The following is a 24,000-nucleotide window of genomic DNA, read 5'->3' on the forward strand; positions in this document are numbered from 1 at the left end:
TTCTTATATCTCCTGGCTATTCTTTAACATTCTGTGTTCTGATGGATATATGTTTTCTTTTCTCTTTTGCCTTTTGCTTCTCTTCTTGCCTCGGCTATTTGTTAAGTCCTCCTCAGACAACCGTTTTGCCTTTTTGCATTTCTTTTCCTTGGGGATGGTTCTGATCGCCTCCTTTGATACGGTGTTTGGAATCTCTGTCCATAGCTCTTCAGGACTCTTATCAGGTCTAATCCTTTGAATCTGTTTGTCACTTCCACTGTATAATCATAAGGGATTTGATTTGGGTCATACCTGAATGGTCAGTGGTTCTCTCTACTTTCTTCAGTTTAAGTCTGAATTTTGTAATAAGGACAGGGGCTCTGGCTGCAGCAGACCTGGGAGGTGCAGCGTGTGGCATAATTCCTCTTGGAGGAGGTGGCTGTTAGCCCCACCATAGAGCCACTGAGCATTGCCCCACAAACTGGAGAAGAATTACACCAAAGAAGGTCTTGAACTGTTGAAAAAGTTCTAGGACCCACCACAGATATCCCAACCTGGGGATCCGGCAAAGGGACTGAGAACCTCCAGGGCATTTGACTTCAAAGGCCAGTGGGTTTTGATTACAGAACTTCCACAGGACTGGGGAAATAGACTCTTGGAGGGCACGGACAAAACCTTGTTGTGCCAGGACCCAGGAGAGAGGAGCAGTGATCCCACAAGAGACTGAGCCAGACTTGCCCGTGAGTGTCCAGGAGTCTCCGGCGCAGGTGTGGGTCAGCAGTGGCCTGCCACGGGCTCCGGGGTGCTGGGAGCTGCGGCGTACTGGTGTGCTGGTGTGAGCCCTCTTGAGGGAGGTCGCCATTACCACCGTGACCCCTACCATAGTTTGGCCTCAGGTGAAACTACAGGGAGGGAACGCAGCCCCACGTCAACAGAAGATTGGGTTAAAAATTTACCGAGCACGGCCCCGCCCATCAGAGCAAGACCCAGATTTCCCCACAACCAGTCCCTCCCATCAGGAAGCTTTCACAGGCCTCTTATTCTTACCCATCAGAGGGCAGACAATGAAAGCCACAGTCATATCCCGGCTACCCCTGCCCCATCCCCAAATATGCTGTCTGCCTGCTGGGTTACTGGCGTCCACCATGTACCCAGTTGCTCCAGTTAATAGCCTTGGACCCATTCCTGACTCATTTTTCTCCCATATGACTTATCCAGTCTTCAGCAAGCCCTTTTGATTCAATCCTAGAAATAGGTCCAGACTCTGATATTTGCTGTCACCTCCCATCACTTCCTTGGTCCAAGTCATCAGCGTTTCTCAGCGGCCCTAGTGCATTGGCCTCTTAACTGATGTCTCTGCTTTCTCTCCTAAGTTTAGTGTTGACGTAGGAGTCAGAGTGACCTTTGAGATCATGTCACTTCTCTGACATCCCCCCTCTCTGCGGCTTCCCTTGACACAGTCCCTTTTGTTCTGGCCTTACCCTTTCACCCAGCCCTATTTACTGTTCACGCCCTTCCGTTATTCTGCTCTGGCCCCAGTGACCACATTTCTGAACTCTCCCTCTTCAGGGCCTTTGCACTTGCTGTTTCCTCCATCTGGACTCCCCCCGCCCCACGATGGCAGCATGGCCACTCCTCTCACTTCTTTCATTTCTCTGAGAACCTGAATAGATTCTCTTTCCAGAGAACCTAAAATAGATTTGTATATCTGACCCAGGTATATCTACTCTGGGGGCTCTGTTGCTCCAGCTGGGTTCCTGGTTATCAAATGGACACTTCCAAAGTTACTTAATGTCTTTGAACTTTAGTTTCTTCACCTGAAGTAATATTCATTGCAAGGACTGTTGGGGCATGAAATGAGGTAAAGTCAAAACTCATCTTGTAGACAGTCAAACCTGATAGCATTAAAAAAACAAAACCACACGCACACAAAAACAGTTCTCTCTCTATTCTGAGGTCCCAAAGAGTTCTCTGCACCCAAAGGCCATGCTGACCCTGGGGCACCTGATGTGTTGTTGTGGGGTAAGTTGCATTTTGTGGGGAGAAGTTAAGTTTTTGGTGTTTGGAACTCCTGGGTGGAGGTCACCCCTACTCAGGGGACACCTAGTCCCATTACCACAGACTATGGTATCCCTGTTGTGAAGATGGTGGTCCAGTGGTCAGAACGCCATGCTCCACTGCCAGGGACATGCATTCAATCCCCAGTCAAGGAACTAAGATCCTGCAAGACATGCAGCATGGCCTATTAAAAAAAAATGTGGATCCGACGCTCAGGAGTCATACCCTGGCTCTGCGCCGCTGACTGGCCCTGAGACACGGGGCTCATTACTTAACCTCTTTAATCTTGAGTTTTCCTCATCTGTTCAGTGGAGACGGTCCCAGCACCCCTCTCCAGGGACTGAGAGACACTGCGGGTGAACTGTTTTGCACAATAGCTGGCATTTAGTAAATTTGCAGTGAACTGATAACTGCTCTTATGATCTCAGAAACCTAGAAACAAACACAGAGCTAAAACGACAGGTTGATGGAGAGCAGGCGGCGCGTGGCAAGGGTGAGCCCAGAGTTCTGGGGTCCTGTGCCCTCGCTTCCAGTGCTTACACCCCAGTTGGCTGGTTCCCCCCAGCCTCCCTACTCACTTGAGAAGAGGCTCTCTCTCTGTCAAGAGTTGGCTGTAGAGAGAAAGTTGACCACTTGGCCAGAACTGGGAGAGCTTCCACAGGAGAACATTTTATTGTCTGTAAACTCTTCTTTGGTAAACAAGAAACCCAAAGGGAAAAGGCGTACACTGCATCAAGAAAAGGACAAGGCTGACGCCCACCACGAACAAGGAGTTCTGAGAGACGGCTACACCATTAGCGAGGTGGGGCCATGGGGCCTGGGGGTTGGGGTGGCCGGTGGCATGGGGGAGAGGCGGAGGAGAGGGTCCACTCTGTTGGACGTAGAAGTCTAAATCATACAGCAAGCGAGCTCATGCATCACAGCAAAGAGAACCAGGGACCTCCTGTCCGTGCCCCTGCCCACCTCCCACGAGGTTGGTGCCCCCCTGCACACAGAGTGCTGTGCCCAGTCAGCCAGGGTGGGGTTGCGGGGGGCTCCAGGGGGCCCGGCAGCAGCCCCTTCTCCATTTCTCCTTTCCTGCTCTGCAGGCTGGTGTGTGCAGGTGGCAGGGACAGTCACAGGGATGATCAGGATCTCTGGGTCTGGGTGGCAGTGGCAGGGCAGCAGGGGCAGGTTTGAGGGGGAGGTGGAGAAGCAGCCCCCATCCCCTGTTTTACAGCGGGGGCTCGCTGCAGAGGACAATCTCCAGGTCCTTGCGGTAGAGCTTTCCCGCCTCAGCCAAGGACATGACGCTCTTTCTGTAGCTGGTGAGCTGTTGGATGTTCATTTCCTGGGAGACAGAGGGAGAGGGTAAGAGCAGATTCAGGGGAAAGTGCCCCCGCCCCCCCTCCCCAAATGGCCCTCGTGTTCATTCACCAGAAACTTTCCCTTATCCCATCTCAGTGCAAGTAGCTGAGAGGCATACAGAGCATGGGCTTTGGGGTCAGAAAGCCCTGGGTTAAAGTGCTCTCCCTGTCACTTACTAGCTGCATTGCCTTGGGGAAAGTATTCAGCTTTTTCTAAGTCTCAGCTGCCTCATCTGTAAAATCAGTACAGGAATAAGTCTGCCTTACTGAGGTGTTATGATGATTAGATGAGAAATGAATGTATGAAACGAGTTGCCAGTCCAGGTTCGATGCACGATACTGGATGCTTGGGGCTGGTGCACTGGGACGACCCAGAGGGATGGAATGGGGAGGGAGGAGGGAGGAGGGCTCAGGATGGGGAACACATGTATACCTGTGGCGGATTCATTTTGATATTTGGCAAAACTAATACAGTTATGTAAAGTTTAAAAATAAAATAAAATTAAAAAAAAAAAAAAGAGAAATGAATGTAAACAGCATCAAGCACAGTCCCTGACACTCAGCATGCACGCCAAACAGCAGCTATTGACACCAGTCATTATCTACATACAGCTTCGCTAAATTCCTCTACCTCACTGGGCTTTCACCCACTCAGTCTGCTGGGTCCCTTTGGGTGAGAAAGAGAATGCCAGGGAAACTCCATGGTTTTGTCTTTGCCCTAAGCCTCACCCAGTGGAACAAGGAATTCTAATTCCTCTCGCCAGGGGCAAAGCCTACCAGCCTACTTCTTGTTCACTGGCACCTTGAGGCCTTCAGAGGCTCTAAGACAGGCGACTCACGGTCTCATATAAAATGGAAAACTGAAAGTGACAGTCATCCAGTCGTGCCTGCCTCTTTGAGGCCCTATGGACTATAGTCTGCCAGGCTCCTCTGTCCGTGGGGTTTTGGAGGCCAGCACTGGACAGAACACCAGCATCTGAGATGCCTTGTGTTGCTTTGGATGCAAATGGCCAGTATTACTGCAATACAGCAAAGCCATCATTGCGGGAAAATCACTTAGCACTTTCTTTTTCCTTCCCTCCTCCTTCCCCTCTGCACCTCTTTCCTTCCTCCTCCCTTCCCTCCTTCCTCCCTTTTTTTTCCTTCCCTCCTTCTTCCCCTCTACACCTCTTTGCTTCCTCTTCCCTTCCCTCCTTCCTTCCTTTCCCCTCCTCCTCCTCTTGTATTGAACCTGTTGGCAGATCTTTTTTTTTTTTAAATACTTCTATGCTAATGGGTCATTATCCCCACGAGAAAACTGAGGTGTGAAGACTAAGGTATTGGCTAAAGGATGGAACCAACCCCACAGCCATGAACAGTCTTAGTCCCCTGAGTCCGGAAGGCTGTGTAACTCTTTACCTGGCTCACCTGTACTCAGTGCTTGAGGGTCAGTCTTTCATTGCATTCTTTGGTGACATCTCCTCACATGACTGATTTCTGGGTTTGTGCCACCAGCGAGTCCCAAGGCACTCTGCAAACATCTCTAACTTCCCTAAAGTTGTGAAGTTCCTGGAAATGTCACCTCGTCCATAACACTGAGGTGTGCCTGAGCGACCTATCCCTACATCAGGAGCCAAGGAAGGGACCCCATATATCAGCCATGAGCCTGAGAAAATCCTCTGATTCAGCATGGCCTGAGGAGTTCAAGCAGAATGAAGGGAGGAGGCTGCTTCCTTTCTGTGTCTGGAAGCACTGTGTGTGAAGCTGGGGAAGGCTTTAGCAGTTGCAGTTGCCTTAGGAATGCTAAGAACATGTCAGCGTTTGAGCCCATCGGCCTGTCCCGCAGGAGCCTCACACATTAATCTGTTTCGAAACCGATTCACTGTTCATGTGCTGCTGCTGCTGCTAAGTCGCTTCAGTCGTGTCCAACTCTGTGCGACCCCATAGACGGCAGCCCACCAGGCTCCCCCGTCCCTGGGATTCTCCAGGCAAGAACACTGGAGTGGGTTGCCATTTCCTTCTCCAATGCATGAAAGTGAAAATGAAAGTGAAGTTGCTCAGTTGTATCTGACTCTTCACGACCCCATGGACTGCAGCCCACCAGGCTCCTCCGTCCATGGGATTTTCCAGGCAAGAGTACTGGAGTGGGGTGCCATTGCCTTCTCTGCTCTGTCCATGTAGGCACCATCAAAATGGCATGTGCATCTGCCATGTGGGGTCACCTAAAAATGGTCATTCCCTTCCTAACTCAGGTTATTTACAGGCATGTAGCTCTCTCTACTGATTCCTTTTTCTTGATCTCCATGTGCTAAGTCTGGAACTTAGTACTGGTGGAAGGTTCCCAGGTAAACAACTTTATTAATACCCTTGTTCTCTAACTTTCAGAATTTTTCTTAACCACAACACCTGACTTTTTGTTTGTTTGTTTGTTTGCACATCTCAGAAAGTCAAGCTGTGTAGCCATATGAGTTGTCTTTTGTGGGAATTAGGGAAGAGCCTAGTTAGATGATGACCATGGAATTCAGGTCTCTCCCAAGATTTAATGCCTGCCCTCAAGGCCCATCAGTCTCAGGCATAATGTAGGGCCATATGGAGAAAAACTATATACCTCATTATTCCAATTACAGTTAAGCATATTTTTCATTATGATGCCCAACATCCCTTGAACACATAAGGATACACAAACAATTTTCTCCTCGAGTTTGGTAGCAGGAAAAGGTTTGCCAAGTTCAAGCACGTGATGAGTAATTCCTTCTTCCTAGGAAGTATTTGCACATGATTTATTTTCTGCCTCTTTCAAAAAGCTATTATAGGTAACATTAAAAAAAATAAACTTAGGGTGAAAGAAACGGATGCTATTCAGGATAAAGAGGTCAGAAGACAACTGGAAAGGGAGTCAGACAGACTCAGTGGCCACGATGAATTTTTTTCCCTTAAATTAGGAGTTAAATTTAGTTCTTGCCTGACTTCCCAGGCAGTTAGACAATGCAGGGAATTATAGATCACTCATCATCTAATTAAAGAAAGCAGCAAAAAAGCTATTTGCTCAGAGGTGGAGGAAGACACTGCCAAGACTTGTCTTCTGGTTCCTTTTTTGCCTGTGTCCTCCCATCCAGGGGCAGATGAGCCCCTGACGACTGCCCAAGAGGCAACATGACCAGGCAAAGTAATGGAGTCCAGTTCCCAGCCTTTCCTTCCAGGGAACAAATTTGTCAGGGACTTCTGTTAGCCCCTTCCCCAGCTCAAGTTTCTAGAGTCAATTCAGAATACCCTCAACTCCTACTGGCCCTTCTCCAAATCTCTCCTAGTGTAAAAGTTTTTTTTTTTTTTTTTGGCCACGTGACTGACACTTCCAAGAAGTGTGCCACGTCAAAACTGCCGTGGCCTCATAGCTGCATTGTTTACGTCAGTCAGCAGGTGGGGGCAACCCACGTGTCTGTCTGTGGACGAACAGACAAAATGTGGGATAGACACACTACGTTACTCAGCCTTAAAAAGGATGGAAATTCTGACATATACCACAACATGGATGAACCTTGAGGAAGGTACATGAAGTGAAATAAGCCAGACACGGAAAGACAAATGCCGTATGATCCCACTTGTATGAAGTATCTAGAGCAGTGAGGTTCACAGAGACAGAATGTAGAATGGTGAGTGCCAGTGGCTGGGGGGAGGCAGCAAGGGGAGTTATCATTTACTGGGTACAGACTTTAATTCTGGGAAGACCAAAAGAGTGCTGGACGGTGGGGATGGTTGCAGAACGCTGTGAGTGTACTTGATGCCACTGAACTGAACACTTAAATGTGGTTAAGGTGGCAAACTTTGATATGTGTATCTAAAAAAAATCAACCATGAAAAGAACCCAAAAAACTGCTGTTTCCTTGTTAGGGGTTATCAGAGGGGAGCAAGATACACTCCTTGGCCAGCCTTCCCACTTCCACACCACCCCCATGGCAGCACCCCACCTCTGGGCTCAGCCCCTCACCTTCTTGTTTTTCTCATACAGATCCTTCAGGAGGGCGTCCAGTTCATTCTCATCAATGTAGCCACTTCCGTCCTGGAAGGGAGCCAAGGGTCAGCACAGAGCCTCAAAACTCATGCTAACCCCTGACCAGAGTCTAGCTTTGCTAAGGGTCTTTACTCTGAGCAAAAGAGGTGCCCAAATAACACGTCACTTCTGACTTTGCCAGTCACTGCAGCAATGTGAGGGCGCAGGGCAAACTGTTGGCAACCTTCCCTTCTGGTATTTTACATTTGCGTTGAAAATGTAAATGAGGTTCAAGAAGCATTTAGCTAACTCCCTGGGTGTTGAATCCCACAATAATATGTCAGGATAACATGGGGCTATTTACCCCACACCTGTAGTTCTGAGGAAAACCACTGGAATCACCAGGCAAGGGCCGCTAAGAGAGGGGTGACAGTGGCACAGAGGGCCTCTCCCCACTTCCTAGGACGGCAAGGTGATGACCTGGCACCAGGGGCAGTACTAAGCACCTCCTGCCTTTGGGCCGCAACAGTGTAACCGCGTCCTAGTCCTGGCCATGACCCTCTTCCCTCCCACGAGCTATTCTCTCCTGTACTTTGAAGGAACCAAAACCTTGGGTCCCACAAGCCACACGTTGTTAAGGACATTTGTCTTCTCATACAGCAGAAGATGCTGCAGGGAATCCAGAGGGGCAGGAAGGAACTGCATGGCCCAGACTGCTGCTCCAACAGCTTGTTTACTTCTAAGGACCAAGGTGAGCGTTCTGGTGGGGTGACTGGGAAGGGCCTCCTGCTTTTCCATCCACACTGTCCTCTATCTTACCTTGTCATAAAATGTGAAGATCGCGTTGAACTCCTCCGAGGTCAGCTTCATGCCCTAGAAGGCCCAAGGTATTAAAGACAGAAGCCAAAGCCCTGCAGGGTGTGTGTGTGTGTGTGTGTGTGTGTGTGTGTGTGTGTGTGTTGAGGAAGGGTGAGCTCAGCAGGATGAGGGGAAGGGAGGAATTGAAGAAAAGCAAAGTCGCTCTTTTACCTGAAATTTAAGCAGGAAGTTTTCCTGTACAGGCAAGAGTCTGGAAAGATAATGTTAGAGCAGTAATTAGGAGACAGAGCAGAGGCAGGAACAATGAGGACCTGGGGGGATGCAGAAGTAGCATCTGTAGTTACAGAAATGATTTCTGAGCACTTCAGAGGAAAGCTCAAAAAAGAGGGAGACGAAACATTGAGGGGATGATGGTCACTATTTGATCTAACTTTGATTGGAGCTTCGGGACACCTGACCAGTCCCTTTCCCCACTGGTTGATCTTGGTGATGGAACGGTAGCACAGGGATTATCTGCCAGGGTCTTGTGAACAGCGATGCTGGGGTGAGTGAGGTTGGGCACTTACCGGGACATCTCCGAGAGGCCCAGTTTGCCATCCCCATTCAAGTCAAACATCCGTAGCTGTTGGGGACAGAAAGTGTACTTGGATTATTTGCTTTGACCTTCTCTCATGTGAGACCTTGACCCGCCATCCCCTGTACTGGAGAGGGGGCAGAGCATGCTCATGTGTCCTCTGAGGTCGCCTGGAGGCAGGGAGCAGCATGGGCTAAATCAGCAGGGACTTGGTCACGGCTGTCCTCTCCCCTTTCTGAGGGACAGGGCTGCAGAGGACAGAGGCCAACACTGAAGGCCCCCCCCCCTCCAACTTTTCCCTCTCCTGGAGCTGTGGAGGCTGCCACACAAACAGATGCTCTGGTCGTATTCTGGCCCAGGAGCATCTGGCTGAGTGGGAACCTCAGAGAGAAGGTGCTGGGGCCATGAACTGGCATCTGTCTTGCCAGCTGCTGCTGGGAGTCACTTCTCCCCAGCCTGAAGAATCAGCCAACTAATGACCCCAAAAACCCCAAATCCCACCGATTTGGGTCCCATGTCCTGTGCCCTGGCCACTCACTATGGTTTGGGTGTACTCTTGGAGCTTGGGTTCATCATATGGTCGGTTCGCCTTCTTCAGCAGATCAGACAGGAATCCCTGGAATATGAAAGGCCTCTTCAGAGCTCTTGACCCAGTCTCTCTGCCCCTGACTCACTTACTTGTTCCTTCAGACAGTTACTCGATCTTGTTTTCTGAAGCCCATTGTTTGCATAGCTTGCAGCCCTCATAATTCCCTCACCCCTTGATGCTTGTGGAGTAACCCCAAAGGAGGCAGGAGCTGCTAAATGCAACCTCATCCCATAGGACAGGTGGTAGAAACCAGCTCTGGCTCCTCAGAGAGCCCAGAACACATACTAAGTCGTGCCTGGAGATCCCTGGGTCTAGAGGAGTTTGTTAGACGTACAAGCCAGAAGGCCAAACTGCTGGAGGACTGAGGATGCCTGTTCTGGGCACTGATGTGCTGAGGCGTGTGGACTGGTTGTACTCTGGGACCTTGCAGCTCCAGGTTGCTGATTTCACATGGCCGAATACGTCCAACCATTCAGAGCCAGGCCTGGGTATCCCTGATCAGGCCACATGCCCAACTTCCTCACCCAACATCTCCTCCCTCCCCAGGTTCCTTAAGCCCACCACCACTTGGGCCTCAAGCCCATTCTCCATCTTTCCACACCCTCCCTGACAAGGCCCATCCTACCTTGAGCTCATTGGCTTCAATGTAGCCGCTTCTGTCTGTGTCATACTTCCGCCAAGCCTGCAACAGGAATGTCAACCTATTCACAAAGATTTATCCACACCTATAAGCTTCCCTCCCTCTCCGTCTAACGGACCAGGCTGGGTCTTGATATTCAAGAATATCACAGTGGGACGGGGACATTGAGATGGTTTAGCCCAGTGCCTTCCATGTTGCAGATGAAGAAACCAGGGCAGGTGTCTTGGCCAAGGTCACATAGAGGAGGAAGAAACCCTGCTGGGACAGGGTCTGCCTACTCTAACTGGCTTCACGATCATCTTGTAACCAGGGTTACAGTTTTCTTAGATACCAGCCAGGCAGATGTTGCCAGGACTAGCACTAGGATCTGTGGATCCTGTTTTTGTTGTGGGTGTATTGAGTGTCCTTTTACTGTTCTGGAAGCCTCTCATTCTCTGCGTGGGCCCTGGGGGCAAGGGTAAGACCCCTATGGAAGGGGCAGAAACAGATTTTGGTCACTCCTCACTGTACCATGTCCTGTACCCCTCATCACGATGCCTGTGACAGCCATGTCTGAGGATGGAACAGAATTGGTAGTGTAATCAGTTTGTTCAGACTATCCCAAGGCCACTCTGCCATCTTTCTGTGGCACATCCCCCTTTTATTGTGAGGTGTGTGAGGATCTTTCTTCCATACCACCAAACTGGGCTGTGACTCTCATGGTATAAGTCTTGTCTCGTTCAGTCTCTCAGTTGTGTCCAACTCTTTGATATAGTAGTGACTCAAAAAATTTGATCCTGGTTTTTTGGAAAGTTATGTTGCTTGTAGACTTATTCTACATGAAACTTGGATAGATAGCTTTTGACTTGGGAAGAGAACTTTCTTTGGGGAAAGAAATGCCCAGCTCCATCAAAATATTCTGTCTCATGCTCCGAAAATGCACCCTTGAGTTAAGCACGAAGAAATATGTGCAGATTTTCAAATATGACTTCACCAACCACCTGCGTGCATTGAGTGCATTAGAATTTGGTTTCTAGGTTGAGTCTTGACTGGGAGAAAAGTCAGATGCCCCCCCAAATTGCCTGAGGGGGGGATAACCTGAAGGGACTCCAGGGCTCACAGAAAGCAAGGCATTCAGCTGCCTTCAGAGTGAGGGCCTCCCAGCAGGTCTGCCTTCCCTCCCTGGGTGCACCCCAGCCCCCTGACCTCATGCTGGACTTCCCTTCCCTCGCAGCACTTGGTGCGCTGCCATCAGCGGGTCATTATTCTCTTCCCATTCAAGGAAAAGAGTTCAAGAGACCTGGGCTTTGTGAAATCTCAAAGAAATCCCGAGATGTCACTAAAATTAGAAATTAAAATGTTGTTCTGAGCAGTGGGATGGAAACCATCTGACAGCACAAGGCTTTTGGGGCTACAGAGGGGCCTTTTCAGGTTTCCAGCTGACAAAGATGGAACCAATGCACGACCCCAGGAGGGGATGGTCCTGTAAGGCAGTGGGGTTCCAGGAAACTCGTGGGATGGGGTGGGGATCAGTAGTTACGCTGGGCTTAGCTTAAAGGATAAAGACAGGTAAAACATGGAACCAAGTCAACTACACAGAAAGAAACCACTGATGATTTAGAGAGGGGCGGGGTTTGGGTTTTGGTTTGCTCCTCTTTAAGCATCTCTATACCCTGTAAGCTATCATCCCCATTTTCCTGATCATAAGTGGAACAGAGCCAGTGTCTGGTTGCCTCCCTATCAAGAAAGGAGCAATCAGGTATAAATGCTCCCTTTTCTTTTCTCTTTTTTGGCCACACGGTGTGGCAGGTGGTATCTTAGCTCTCTGATCAGGGATGGAACCTGTGCCCCTGCAGTGGAACCACAGAGTCTTAACCACTAGACCACTAGGGAAACCCCTTATCTATAGACAGAAAATTGACACTCACAAAAGTAGCCCCCCTGACAAGTTCTATGTATACGCGACTTCTCCTTCTAGATAGGCAAGGGGGGCTAAGAACAGAATCCAGCATGTCAAATTACCAGCTTATGGGATTTTGCCATCTTGAAAAAACTGGAGAAAATCCTTTAAAGCACCATAAAATTAAACCCATATCTAATGCTTAGGCACACTGCCACTTAAAAAAATGAGTCTTCTACCCTGAGAAGCCATTATTTCTAACTGACTTTCCATCCGTGTGGGGAACTCACTTGCCATGTATGTTTCTGGACTGGCTCTCCAGTCATTTTTAAGCACGAATCACAGACAGGAGATTACTGGTGGCTGGAAATGGATTTAACATGACAAATGGCAACTGGAGTTGTGTTGAAGGCCAGTTAGTTATCACAGCAGGCAGTGTGTGTGTGTGTCTGTTGGGATGATGAGGGGATGAGTTGAATCTCACCTTGACGGACACATACGTTGAGTGGCTAGGGTGCAGAGCCCCAGAAAAATAGGAGAAAATTTTTGGTAGTTTGCTGGGTTAGTAATATATTTGGTTAAACTGTAAGGAATTTCCAGTTTTTATAAATAAAGAATGATTAAATACGAGCAGTTTCTCATGGTTCAATCTATTTGAATATTACTCAGAAGACACTTAAGTTTCATTGTCCTGTTCACATGAAGATCTCAAAGAATCCCTACTGCAGAGATGGCCACGTCCCTTTGAAGACGGACAGTGAAGCCATGACCACAGTCAAAGATCAAGCCTGGAAACTGGAATTCTCACTGGCCTTTTTCAGTTTTAGAATGGTAGCTGAATCCATCCTATCCAAGAATGCTTCTTGGAACTCTGAATTCTAGGAACACGAATGCTATTGAGTGAGAAGAAAACATGAAGGAGTCTAGAAGCAAACTGAGTAAAACAGATTTGTTTACTGCAGGACTTCCCAGAGCCTGTAATATGCAAATGTCTATGTCAGATACCCAAACGGCAAGCAGAGTGTACACATGATTTCCCAAAGATACTCTGAAGTGAAGTGAAGTGAAAGTCGCTCAGTCGTGTCCGACTCTTTGTGACCCCATGGACTACACAGTCCATGAAATTCTCCAGGCCAGAGTACTGGAGTGGGTAGCCTTTCCCTTCTCCAGGGGATCTTCCTAACCCAGGGATCAAACCCAGGTCTCCTGCATTGCAGGCAGATTCTGTACCAGCTGAGCCACACAAGGGAAGCAAAAAGGTACTTTACCCAAGCTTACTTCTCACCATATCCTCCACACTTTAATGCACACACACATCACCTGGGGATCTTGTTAAAATGTAGATTCTGATTCAGCGGGTCAGGGACTCAGCATTTCTAAAAGCACCCAGCTAATGGTAACACTGATGCTCCTGGCCCACAGACCACGCTTTGAGTAGCTCAGCTACTCAGAAGGGGTTTGGTATCTTACTGAGACCATTACAGGCATAGGGTGGGCCTGTCTCTGAATGTGAGAGAAAGGCAGGCCCCAGCGTGCAAGAGAGAAGGCAGCGCCTTGGTCTCACCTCCATAAACTCGGTGCTGGAGCCCACGTGCTGCCTGAAGCACAGAAGGAAGTTCTCCTCGGTCGGCAGGATCTGTGCCAGCTGTGGGGATCAGAGAGTGACAGTAACGTTACAGTCGTGCCGGGGAAGGACGGAGAACAGCCAGTGCCAGGCTGCGATGGGGGTCACGTTTTGTTCCATTCTGCTTCCTTCCTTGAAAATAGGGGCTGGCAGCCCTTTAAATGGGAAGAAGGATTTTCTAAGAAGCGCTTCTGGGTGCCCCCCAAGCCTCTGGGTATGAGTAGCTGAAGGGACCAAAAGTGGTGCCACTTTAAAATGCATGTATTAGGACTCAAAGGAATACTTAATGATTCCATAGATACGCAATTCTAGAAAACGCAAAGCAATCTGAGACGGGTGGTTGCTGGTGCTCAGAGGACCTTTTGGGGGTGATGGAGATGCTGTATTTTGATTGCAGCTATATACAGCTGTCTAAACTCATGGAATTTTACAGTTCAAATTGATGCTGCTTACTGTATATAAATTATACTGCAAACATCTGGTTTTCAAAAAAATGCAGGATGTGCCACCGCACGCCCCCCACCCCCACCCCCTTCTCTGCTCCCAGCATGCTGGAGTCACAGGCAAATCCTAATCAGTCTGTTAAACATAATAATCTCATTTCCCTGGCCAGTGATTGGCTTCTGGGTAGGAGTGACCTAGTCCTGGCCAATGAAATGTGAGGGGAGGTCTGCTGAGGGCACTCCTGGGAAAGGTTTCCTTGCTTTATTCAGGGACCAGTGAGGTGGGCCCTTTCTGTATCTGGATGTGATGTCTGGAACTGCTGTAGCTAGCTTTCTTATCCAGCCTGGGGATGAAGCCATTGTGGGGCAGAGAACAGAACCAGGAGAACTGCAGAGAAGCCAGGCTGGAGACCTGGCCTCTTTGACCACCCGCCAACCCTTCTAATGGCCTTTCTCCTTAGGAGTCTCTCACAGTTTAAGCCAAGAGGCAGTATATTACAGCCCGTGAGCCAAATCTGGCTCTCCACCCCCAAAAGGGTCCTCTGTGTACTAGCAACCACCCGTCTCAAATTGCTTTGCCTCTTTCTGTAAAGAAACTTGTATTGGAGCGTGGCTGCTGCTGCTGCTGCTGCGAAGTCACTTCAGTCGTGTCCGACTCTGCAACCCCACAGACGGCAGCCCACCAGGGCCCATTTATTTACATACTGTTTGTGGTTGCTTTTGTGCCACAGTGGCAGAGTTGAAGAGTCATGACAGAGATTGTACAGCTTGCAAACTCTGAAACATTGACCACAGTCTGTTTCTTTACAGAAAAAGCCTGCTGACCCCTGCTTTGAGCCCATTTGAGTCAGGATGTTCCAACACCTGCACTTTAGGCGTCGATAGTGGATGGTCTTGGTGCCTTTTGCAGATCCCCTTAGCTAGGCTGGTGGGCCATCCCTCAGCTGCAGAGAAGGCTGTGAGCTCGTGGCTCATGGCTGCCCCCTGCAGGACTGCCCTGCACCAAACGGGCTGCCTCAGCCACCCTCTTCTCCAACCCCCATCCTGGAGTGGGCAGCCTGCATCCAATACCTGATTGACATAGGGGTTCAAAGGACCACCCTACTACCCCTTACTTCAAGGTGGGACCAGCTCTGTGGCACAGTCCACCCTCCAGGGGCCCCCATGAGATCAGCTGAGACCACACCCTTGCTTAGCTTCTTCCTCTGCCCTTTCCTGCTGCTCTCTCTTCCCTTCTCTTGAAGTCCTACCCACTCGAATCTCTGTCTCAGTATCTGCTTCCAGGGCACTGACCTGAGGCACCACGGTAACCAGTCCACCCCAGAAGAACTGTGTCCTCCTTTGTGTGCCCAGTTGTCATTCTGGATCCCTTGACCATGGGTTGCAAATTGATTTCCAGAAGAGTTTGGTTAGGCCTGCACACATGTGCACATGTATGCTGCTGCTGCTGCTAAGTCGCTTCAGTAGTGTCCGACTCTGTGCGACCCCATAGATGGCAGCCCACCAGGCTCCCCCGTCCCTGGGATTCTCCAGGCAAGAACACTGGAGTGGATTGCCATTTCCTTCTCCAATGCATGAAAGTGAAAAGTAAAAGTGAAGTCGCTCAGTCGTGTCCGACTCCTAGCGACCCCATGGACTGCAGCCCACCAGGCTCCTCCATCCGTGGGATTTTACAGGCAAGAGTACTGGAGTGGGGTGCCATTGCCTTCTCCGGTGCACGTGTATATGTGTATGTATAAGTGTGCATATGAAAAGTGAAAGCGTCACTCGCTCAGTTGTGTCCGACTCTTTGCAGCCCCATGGACTGTAGCCCGCCAGGCTCCTCTGCCATCGTTAAACAGGAAGTCTTTGGACTGAGGTGGCCTTAATGCCTTAGTAGCCTACATAAGCAAACCAAAATCTAAACACCCAACCAAAACAGCCAACTAGGCTTTCCCAAATAATGTAACCACTTAGGCTATAGCCCGTCAAAGAACTTCTTTGATTGCTACTGTCTCTTTACAGAAGTCTCCCTTAGCTTCTGTTGGTAGAGTGTTCCTAACTATTTCAGGTTGGTACTGCCCCATTTGAATTGATTTTTGCTTAAATAAACTCTTAAAATTTTTAATATGCCTCAGTTTATCTTTTAGCAATATGTGTGTATCTATGCATATATAAACACATGTGTGTGTATATATATAAATGTTATACATACTACATATGTAAATTATACACACATACACCCTCCTGTGGATGCCTTAGGTGGGGCACGAACTCTCCTAACTCCCCAGTGCTCACCCTGTTTTCTGCCTTAAGTTCATCACATGTTTACAGTGCCTATGGGACCCTGAGAGCATTAAAGTTCTTTATCCCTGTCTTAGGCCAATGTTTGTTCCTCTTTCTTTGTGAGACAAAGAAAAAGTTCCATCTGTTCTCTTTGATCAGCCTGAGTGCTAGGGGCTTTAAGACCACCACCTCATCAGACTCCTGGAAGGATGCTCGTGCATGGGAAAGATACAAGCAACTGATGACCCTTCCCACGTAGCTCTTAGCAGCTAAGACTCAGGTCTGATGACTATAAGCAGCTTAGACACTAGGACTCACCTCTGCCATCTCAATTTTCCCATCTGAGTTCTTGTCATACTTCTGCATGAATTCCTTCATCTTCTCCCCTAAGTTGTCACTCTTTGATACCTGTAGAAAGACAAAGGGGACTGATTTTGCTACTAGGTCCCCTTCAAACCAGGAATCTCTCACCCTTTTGGTGTGGCAATGATGGAGAGTTATTTTGCACCCCAAATATGCAGGTTGAACCTGTGTTCAACTGGGTTGAACCAGTGGTCTGAGTAATCAAGGCTGTACTCTTTCCTTTTCAGGGTCCTTCCTTTTCATTGTTCTCTTCTTTGAGGCTTGTGCATGCCTGCTAAGGTGCTTCAGCTGTGTCTGACTCTTTGTGACCCTGTGGACCATAGCCTGCCAGCCTCCTCTGTCCATGGGATTCTCCAGGCAAGAATACTAGAGTGGGTTGCCGTGCCCTCCTCCAGGGGATCTTCCTGACCAAGGGATTGAACCCGCGTCTCTTCTATCTCCTGCCTCGGCAGGCAGATTCTTTACCACTTGTGCCACCTGGGAAGCCTTCTTTCAGGCTCAGTCACATAATTTGCAAAGGGGAACAGGACATGTGGAGATGCTGTGTACCACATAGGTAAACACACCCTCTGCCTTTGGAATGGAAGGGTGAGGCTTTATTCCCATTGCAGATGTGAGAACTCAGGTCCCAACATTTTACTGAGGCAGCTTCTAATAAGCCCAGCTTATTGCAAGGCCCCCCAGTAGGTTCTAGGCACTCCACCAGAGCAAGGGGAATCGCTCGTTTTCTTCTTTAAAGACTAATTGGCAATTCTACAATGCTTTTCACTGTGAATTTAGGCCAGGAAGAATGTGAAGAGAAAGTCTATATTAGCTGAGGGATCATTTAAATAGTCCACTAGATGAGTGTGACTACTAAAAAGCATAGAACTTCAAAAGTTCTGTTGGGCCATCGTCACCTAACTTAAATTTAAGCCCTTCTTGAAGTTCTCAGAGCTTCTCTTGGTTTGGGGTACTGCTGATTGATTATTTCCATTAACAAGCTCTTCCTTATACTTAATCAGTGATGAATTATTTTGGGACTTGATGCCTTTTCTTTGTTTCGCTGAAGGTTTTCTAGTGGGTGTGTGTTTCCTAGGACTGGGCCTAGAAGAATTCTACCAATTCTCACAGTCTTTTCTGAATCCCTTCTGTTGTCTTTTTTTTTTTCTTTAACCTTTGGGACTGGTCTCAATTTGCCAATATGTGTTTGTTTATCGATATTTATTGCTTTACATTTGCAGATGTGCATGGAATGATCCTAGACCCTTATCACAAGTAAGGGTCTATTTACCCTGTTCATATTTCACAACAATCCCCATGAAGCTAGTAACCTGACTGTTTTACATACAAATGGAGGCTGAGATGCAGTGGCTTCTCCTGAGGTCACCAGTTAGTATAGCCAGAATGTGAACTCATGATTCCTGTTTCCAAGACCAGTATTTTTCCTGCCATGTAACAGCTGCTCTGAGAACCAGTCCAAGATGATGTTAATTGAGAGTGTTGTTGACAGACTTGAAAATCACCCCTGATGCCATCTGAGGAAGGGAATGACTAAGAGAAGGATTTCAGATTTGAAGCACTTCATAAAATCACATTCCTCCATCTACCTCAAGATCCCAGGACCAGCTGAGAAGCCTGTGTTTTCCATGATCTGGGCTTCATTATCCTAGTAATGAGGAGTGATAGAGGACTGTTGATAAACAAACCCGTGAATCACCTCCACCACTTAAGCCCATCTCTTGGACATCCTCCTCACTGGGGCCCACTGCCGAGCTCAGAACCGAGTGCCCACCGGTGGGCTTGTGACTCATCTCCCAAAGGCTCCATGAAGACTTGCTAATAAGCAGTGGATTAGCCAGCAGACACGCATAAGGGGAGAATGGAGAGACCTCCCGTGAAAAGACCCACAGGAGCTGGAGGGAGGGAGTTGGTCTGACTCCATATATTTGAGAGCCAGACATGAGAATCACAATGGACTAGCTCCAATCTCCTTACCTTTTCAATATGTTAGACTCCCCCCAAAGGGCTTTCGTGTCAGTAGTGCCAGGTTGGCACCAGGAGGGACAAGGTACCTGCCATTAAGGGGCTGGGATGTGATCTGGAGTCACTCCAGGCCATGAAGGGCCGTCCGACACCTGCGCAAATGAGCCAGTGCGATCCAGCTCAGATACTGGTTTGGAGCAGTCCTCCATTCTTCTCTAAGTCCTTGCTGAGTTCCAGCCTCGGTTGGTCTAGAACAGTGGTTCTTAAGTGGGGACGATTCTGCATCCCCTGAAGGGGATATTAGCAGCGTCTGGAGACACTTTTGATTGTTCCAGTTTGGAGGGGTGTACTAGGATCTCATGAGTAGAGGCCAGGGATGCTGCTAATCACCCTACAGTGTCCAGGACAGCCCCCCATGATAAAGGGTCGTTTACCCCAAATATCAGTAGTGCTCAGGCTGAGAAACTCTAGTCTTGAATAAAGGCACTGGAAACCCCCTAGGCATCCAATCTTGAGTCATGATGCCTCTAAGCATATTAGGTAGGCTATGGACTCTTCTCTAGGAAAAGATAATGTTTATAGACACAGGCACAAAATTTGCAGTTTTGGGGGCATTTATCAACCTATGGTAGCCATGAACACCCCTCAGTTCCAGACACCCAAGGATAGTGAGGTAAAGTACCCTTTTTAGGGACTATATCAATTTAAAAAATCCTTCCAAATAAAAGAAAAACTCTAAGGGTCAAGACGAGAGATGTCAGGCTGCTGATGGAATGCATGACCTAGGACAGATAATACTCAAAGCCATGGTCAGGATGACAGAAAATTCCAAGTAGTAATGGGAGAGGGGACTGGGCTTACCATGCCAGAGCCTTTTCTTGCTTTCTCCAATTCTTGGAAAAAGTTTTCTAACTCTTTACCTTCAATATACCCATTTCCTGCAAAGATAGCAAAGAAAAAAAAAAGCAATGAATCTCCAAGCGAAATATTTACAGTGGGTGGGGTGGGGAGGTCGGGGGCTTCACGGAGAACTTGTTCTCCTCACTGGTCATTAAGCAGGTGTCCGGGCCAACCCTGGACTGTTAGGGATGTGGGTCCTGTCCTCTAGGCATTTGCAACCATAGAAATCCAAGATGAATAACGGTGTTGTTTGGAGTGTACGTTTAGTAGTCAGAAAGCACTGGGAGGGGCCGGCGTCAGGACCATGCCTCAGAGGGAGCAGGGGCTGGCAGCTGTCCCTCTGTTGCCCGCTGGGCAAGCAGCAGGAGCTGGAGCTCTAACAGGGGACAACAGGTCATCGGCCTCAAGGTTTGTGGGCAGGTGCCAAGCCCCGGTCACCAGGGTGGATTGGGTGGGAGGCAAAACTTGAGTCTTTGGTGTACTCAAGTTGGAGGCTATACTGAATTGAAGGTTGTCCACCTGGAACTCAGAATGTGACCTTATTTGGAAATAGTGTCTTTGCATATGTAATTAGTTAAGATGAGATCATACTAGCCCTAAATCCAGTGACTGGTGTCCTTAAAAGAAGTCCATGTGAAGACACAGAGAGATACTCAGGAAAGGAGGCCACGTGAAGAGAGGCAGGGATCAGAGTGGTGCATCTCCAGACTAAGGGGTGCTGTGGGTTGCTAGCCACTACCAGAGCCAGGAGAGGGACGTGGGACATGCTACCCCTCAGAGCCTGGAACCAACCCTGCCTACACCTTGATTTCGGGCTTTGCGCCTCCAGGACTGTCAGAGGATAGATTCTTGTTGTTTTAACCCCAGTTTGTTGTACTTTGTCATGGCAGCTCCAGGAAACTGATGCAGAGGGAAGAGTGGAAGGAGAAAGGCAGAGTGTCTATCCCATGGTATGGGGGCACCTGATGTTTTAAAAAGCTCCCCAAGTGATTTTCATGCCTATAGCAAGAAACCACTGGCTAAAGGTCAAGTTCCAAATCTGAACTGAAGCAGTTGAGGAAGTTTCTCATAGAGAGTATTCAACTTGAAAAGGAAAGGGAGGTGGTAGCTTGTGTCAGGGGCGTACAGAGTTACACACTAAACAGAATAAAGAAGACGTGTTTACCCTGGCCTTGGTGGGGGCTTTTGGGAGGGTGGAGGGGGATGTCAGAGTGGGAGTGTGTGTTCTTCCCAGCCTCCCCTCCAGTGCCCCATGATAATAAGTAACCTTACTGGTGCCCTCTAGTAGGAAAAATGCCACAATATGGAAAGTGCATGGAGGGCATCATGTGAGATCAATTATGTATTTTTATCTGCAGGGAAAAGATACGATTGTTACTGCAGGTTGGGGAGTAGTGCATGGTGGGGAAAGATTTGAGTTACCTTTTTCCCTTAGGCTAGGGAGGTCATCTTTCTTCTAGGATGTTCTGCAAAGCTTCTTAGGAGAGCTGAAATTTCACGAGTGTGTGCCTACTGCCAGCGAGGCCAGCTGGAGTGGGGTGGCGGAAAGGGGGGCGGGGATGAAGGGCTTTCAAGACAAAAAGGCAGTCGCCTGAGGACAGTGACTCTGAGTTGGAGGAACCAGTACGTTGTGTCTCCCTGGGTCGCTCCCTGCCATGATCTGGCTGTTCCTATATTTCTCAGGCAGGAAGCTGAGCTCACCTCTGGGTCCAGGAGAAGCCCGAGGCTGAGGTTGCAGTGGGGTGGTGTGTGTGGAGCTCGTACAGTGAGCACGCACTGGGGTTAAATGTAGCAGAGGCCTCAGAGGTGGGCTGGCCCCGGGCTGGATGGACATGTGAGTCAGTGGCTGTGAGTCTGTTTCACGAGTGGACTAGGAGGAGGCTGATATAACTATGGGGCTACTTGGACAGCATGGGCGGGAAGGCCTCGCGGAGAAACCCCAGCTACTAGCAGAGGCAGCAGGGGGCCAGGAGCCAGCCAGCGCCCCCATGGAAAGAAACTCCTTGAGTCCGACTTGTGCAGGCTGAGTAGCAGGGGGCTGCATGACCCCTCTAGCCACCAGTACCTCATTCTGTGCAGAGGAACAGAAATGTGGTTCAATTCTACAGCCTTTGTGTTTTTTTTTTTTTGAACTGAATAACAAGTTCAACACTGTGGGAACTATAGCCAAGTTTAGATATAGGCCTGTTCCCTAAGAGCATTTAATGGTCTCCTGGGGTGAGGGAGCCACACAGGAACAGAGGTATCTGCCAGCTGAAGGGAGAGGGTGAGGAGCAGAGGTTAGGTAGGCTGCAGGGGGCAGACAAGGCATCTTCCATCACGGACGTGGGAGAAGGGCCTCCGCTACCCTGGCTTCCCTCAGAGCGACTCCCTGCCCATCAGGCAGGAGGCACCTGTTATCCAAGGTGGGAGTAGGGGACAGGTTGGCCTGCCAGCTTCCAGGGAGGACTTCAACACTAGGCAGGTGGTTTGCTTTTTCTATGACCATCTTATATGGGGGTGGGGTGGCTGGCCACCCCACAGACCTCGAGGATTGGCATTGATAAGGATGTGGTTAACACAACAACCATCCCTTCTAATCTCCACATCAAACCATACCCTGTGAACATTAGGGAGGGGCTGGGTGGAGCCAGGGACCCTGCATCTTTCCTCATTCTAGGGTCGCTACCATTCTTCACCACCACTGTACCTCGGTTTCCCCAGATTCTGAAGTGAGTCAGCTCTTCTTCACAGTTGATCTGGCCACAGACACTTGGAAGACCTTGACTGAAGAACGGCCTGCCCCATGGCGGAAAGGGGTCTGTTTCTCACTGACGTTTGTGTGTACAGATTTCCTGAGCGTTGAACAGCTAAGAGGAGCCTGAGTAAGAGCTGTAAGGCTATCATCATTTCTGTGACTGTTCATGTGATGTTGAGCCAGTCAGTCTCTCTGAACTCTTGATTTTTCTTGATCTCTAAAACGGCTGAAACTGTTTATGTTCAAAACTACTTATGCTTTTTTTAAAAAAAAAAACTTTATATAGAGTCATTGTGACAGCCATACAACACAAAGCTGTGATAGCATTCTGGAAAATGTAAAATCTCACATAACTGAAAAGCATCATTTTATATTCTGTGCTTTTAAGGTCTTCCAAACCGATCCATGGCTATAAACCCTTTGGCCCAAAGAGTTGCAGCATTACTGCTCAGCTTCAGCATCCTGGTTCTCAGCCCAGGCTAGGTATTAGAATCACCCAGAAAGCTATTAAACCAGCACCGTTGCCTGGACCCTACCCCCAGAGCTCCCGATTTAATGGGGTGGGGGTGTCTCACGGGCATGTTTTCAAAGCTCTCTGGGCAATTGTGAGGTGCAGTCAGGACTAAGGACGGCTTTAGAGCAGCCTGTCTCAAATTTTAAGGTATGTGAGAATTACCCGGGGAGCTTGTTAAAATGGAAGTTCTAACTTGGCAGATCTGGAGTATGAGAGCTTGACATCAAAGTGTGGTCTGTGGAATGGGAACACTGGAATTACATGGTAGCTTGTTAGAAATGCAGAATCCCAGGCCCCACCCCAGCCCTGCTGATCAGAATCTGCATTTTAACAACATAGGAGCATGAACATTTGGGAACCGCTGCTTTTGAATGTGAGCTCTCCTCCCTAGAGAGACCGTGCCTTTGGTTTCACCTTTGAGGTCGAGCTTCCCTGGTGGCTCAGATGGTAAAGTGTGTGCCTATAATACGGGAGACCCGGGTTCAATCCCTGGGTTGGGAAGATCTCCTGGAGAAGGAAATGGCAACCCACTCCAGTATTCTTGCCTGGAAAATCCCATGGATGGAGGAACCTGGTAGGCTACAGTCCATGGGGTCGCAAAAGAGTCAGACATGACTGAGCGACTTCACTTTCACTTTGAGGTTGAGGTGGAGGGCTGGTGTGAAGCCTGAGGTGGTAGACCAGGGTTTCCTTTTAAGCGACAGCACCTCTTTTGACAAGAGTGGCCTAGACCAGCACTATTCAGAGAGCGGCCGGGGCCTGATAGTGTCAATATCACCTGGGAGCTTGTTAGAAATGCACATTTCTAACCAACCCCAAACTGGCTGAAGCACAGTTGTTGGCAGTGAGTCCTGAAAATGTGCTTTTGAACCAGCCCTCCTGTATGCTCATTTGAGAAGCGTGGAGCTGGGACTGTGGCGGTGCGTGCTCACCAATCTGTATTATTCTGTGTCCCTTCTGTTTAAGGAAATCAAAAAGGGCAATTAGGCAGTTTCAAGTTAGCTGCCCAAGAAAGCATCCAGGAGGCCATGCCTCCTGGCTCCCTGTCAGGAGCTCAAATTTATGAAAGAGCAAGTAACCTTCTACCCTCAGCCCTGGTTTTCTTGGAACACATCTCACCCTTTGTGGCAAGAAACAGGCTTCCTCTGGCCCTGCTCCAGTATTGATAATATACCTTTGCACAGTGTACACCATACAAAGAGCTCTCCAATTCCTGTCCCATCTGGTCTTCAGGACCCTGCCAGGTAAGCAGACGGGTGCAATCGACCTCACGTTAGAGAGAAGGAGTTTGAGGGGAAAGAGACCGAACCACAGCTTACAGCCTGTTTTCCTTTGACT

General features: G+C 48.8%; 1 protein-coding gene across 1 annotated transcript in view; it reads right to left on the reverse strand.

Annotated features, from left to right (window-relative positions):
- Positions 1–2,687: 2,687 nt before the first annotated feature.
- Positions 2,688–24,000, reverse strand: part of CALB2 (calbindin 2) — a 28,224-nt gene continuing 6,911 nt past the window's right edge. Inside the window, exons 2-11 of the mRNA XM_055552763.1 lie at positions 19,373–19,449; positions 16,502–16,591; positions 13,416–13,496; positions 9,958–10,014; positions 9,282–9,359; positions 8,736–8,791; positions 8,380–8,419; positions 8,170–8,223; positions 7,348–7,419; positions 2,688–3,367 (exon numbers count right to left, since the gene is read on the reverse strand). Of these exons, the coding sequence (XP_055408738.1) occupies positions 3,251–3,367; positions 7,348–7,419; positions 8,170–8,223; positions 8,380–8,419; positions 8,736–8,791; positions 9,282–9,359; positions 9,958–10,014; positions 13,416–13,496; positions 16,502–16,591; positions 19,373–19,449 (722 nt within the window). The 3' untranslated portion in view covers positions 2,688–3,250. The remainder of the gene's footprint in view (positions 3,368–7,347; positions 7,420–8,169; positions 8,224–8,379; positions 8,420–8,735; positions 8,792–9,281; positions 9,360–9,957; positions 10,015–13,415; positions 13,497–16,501; positions 16,592–19,372; positions 19,450–24,000) is intronic.

Source organism: Bubalus kerabau, chromosome 17 (genome assembly GCF_029407905.1).
Source record: "Bubalus kerabau isolate K-KA32 ecotype Philippines breed swamp buffalo chromosome 17, PCC_UOA_SB_1v2, whole genome shotgun sequence".
Classification (NCBI taxonomy): domain Eukaryota; kingdom Metazoa; phylum Chordata; class Mammalia; order Artiodactyla; family Bovidae; genus Bubalus; species Bubalus kerabau.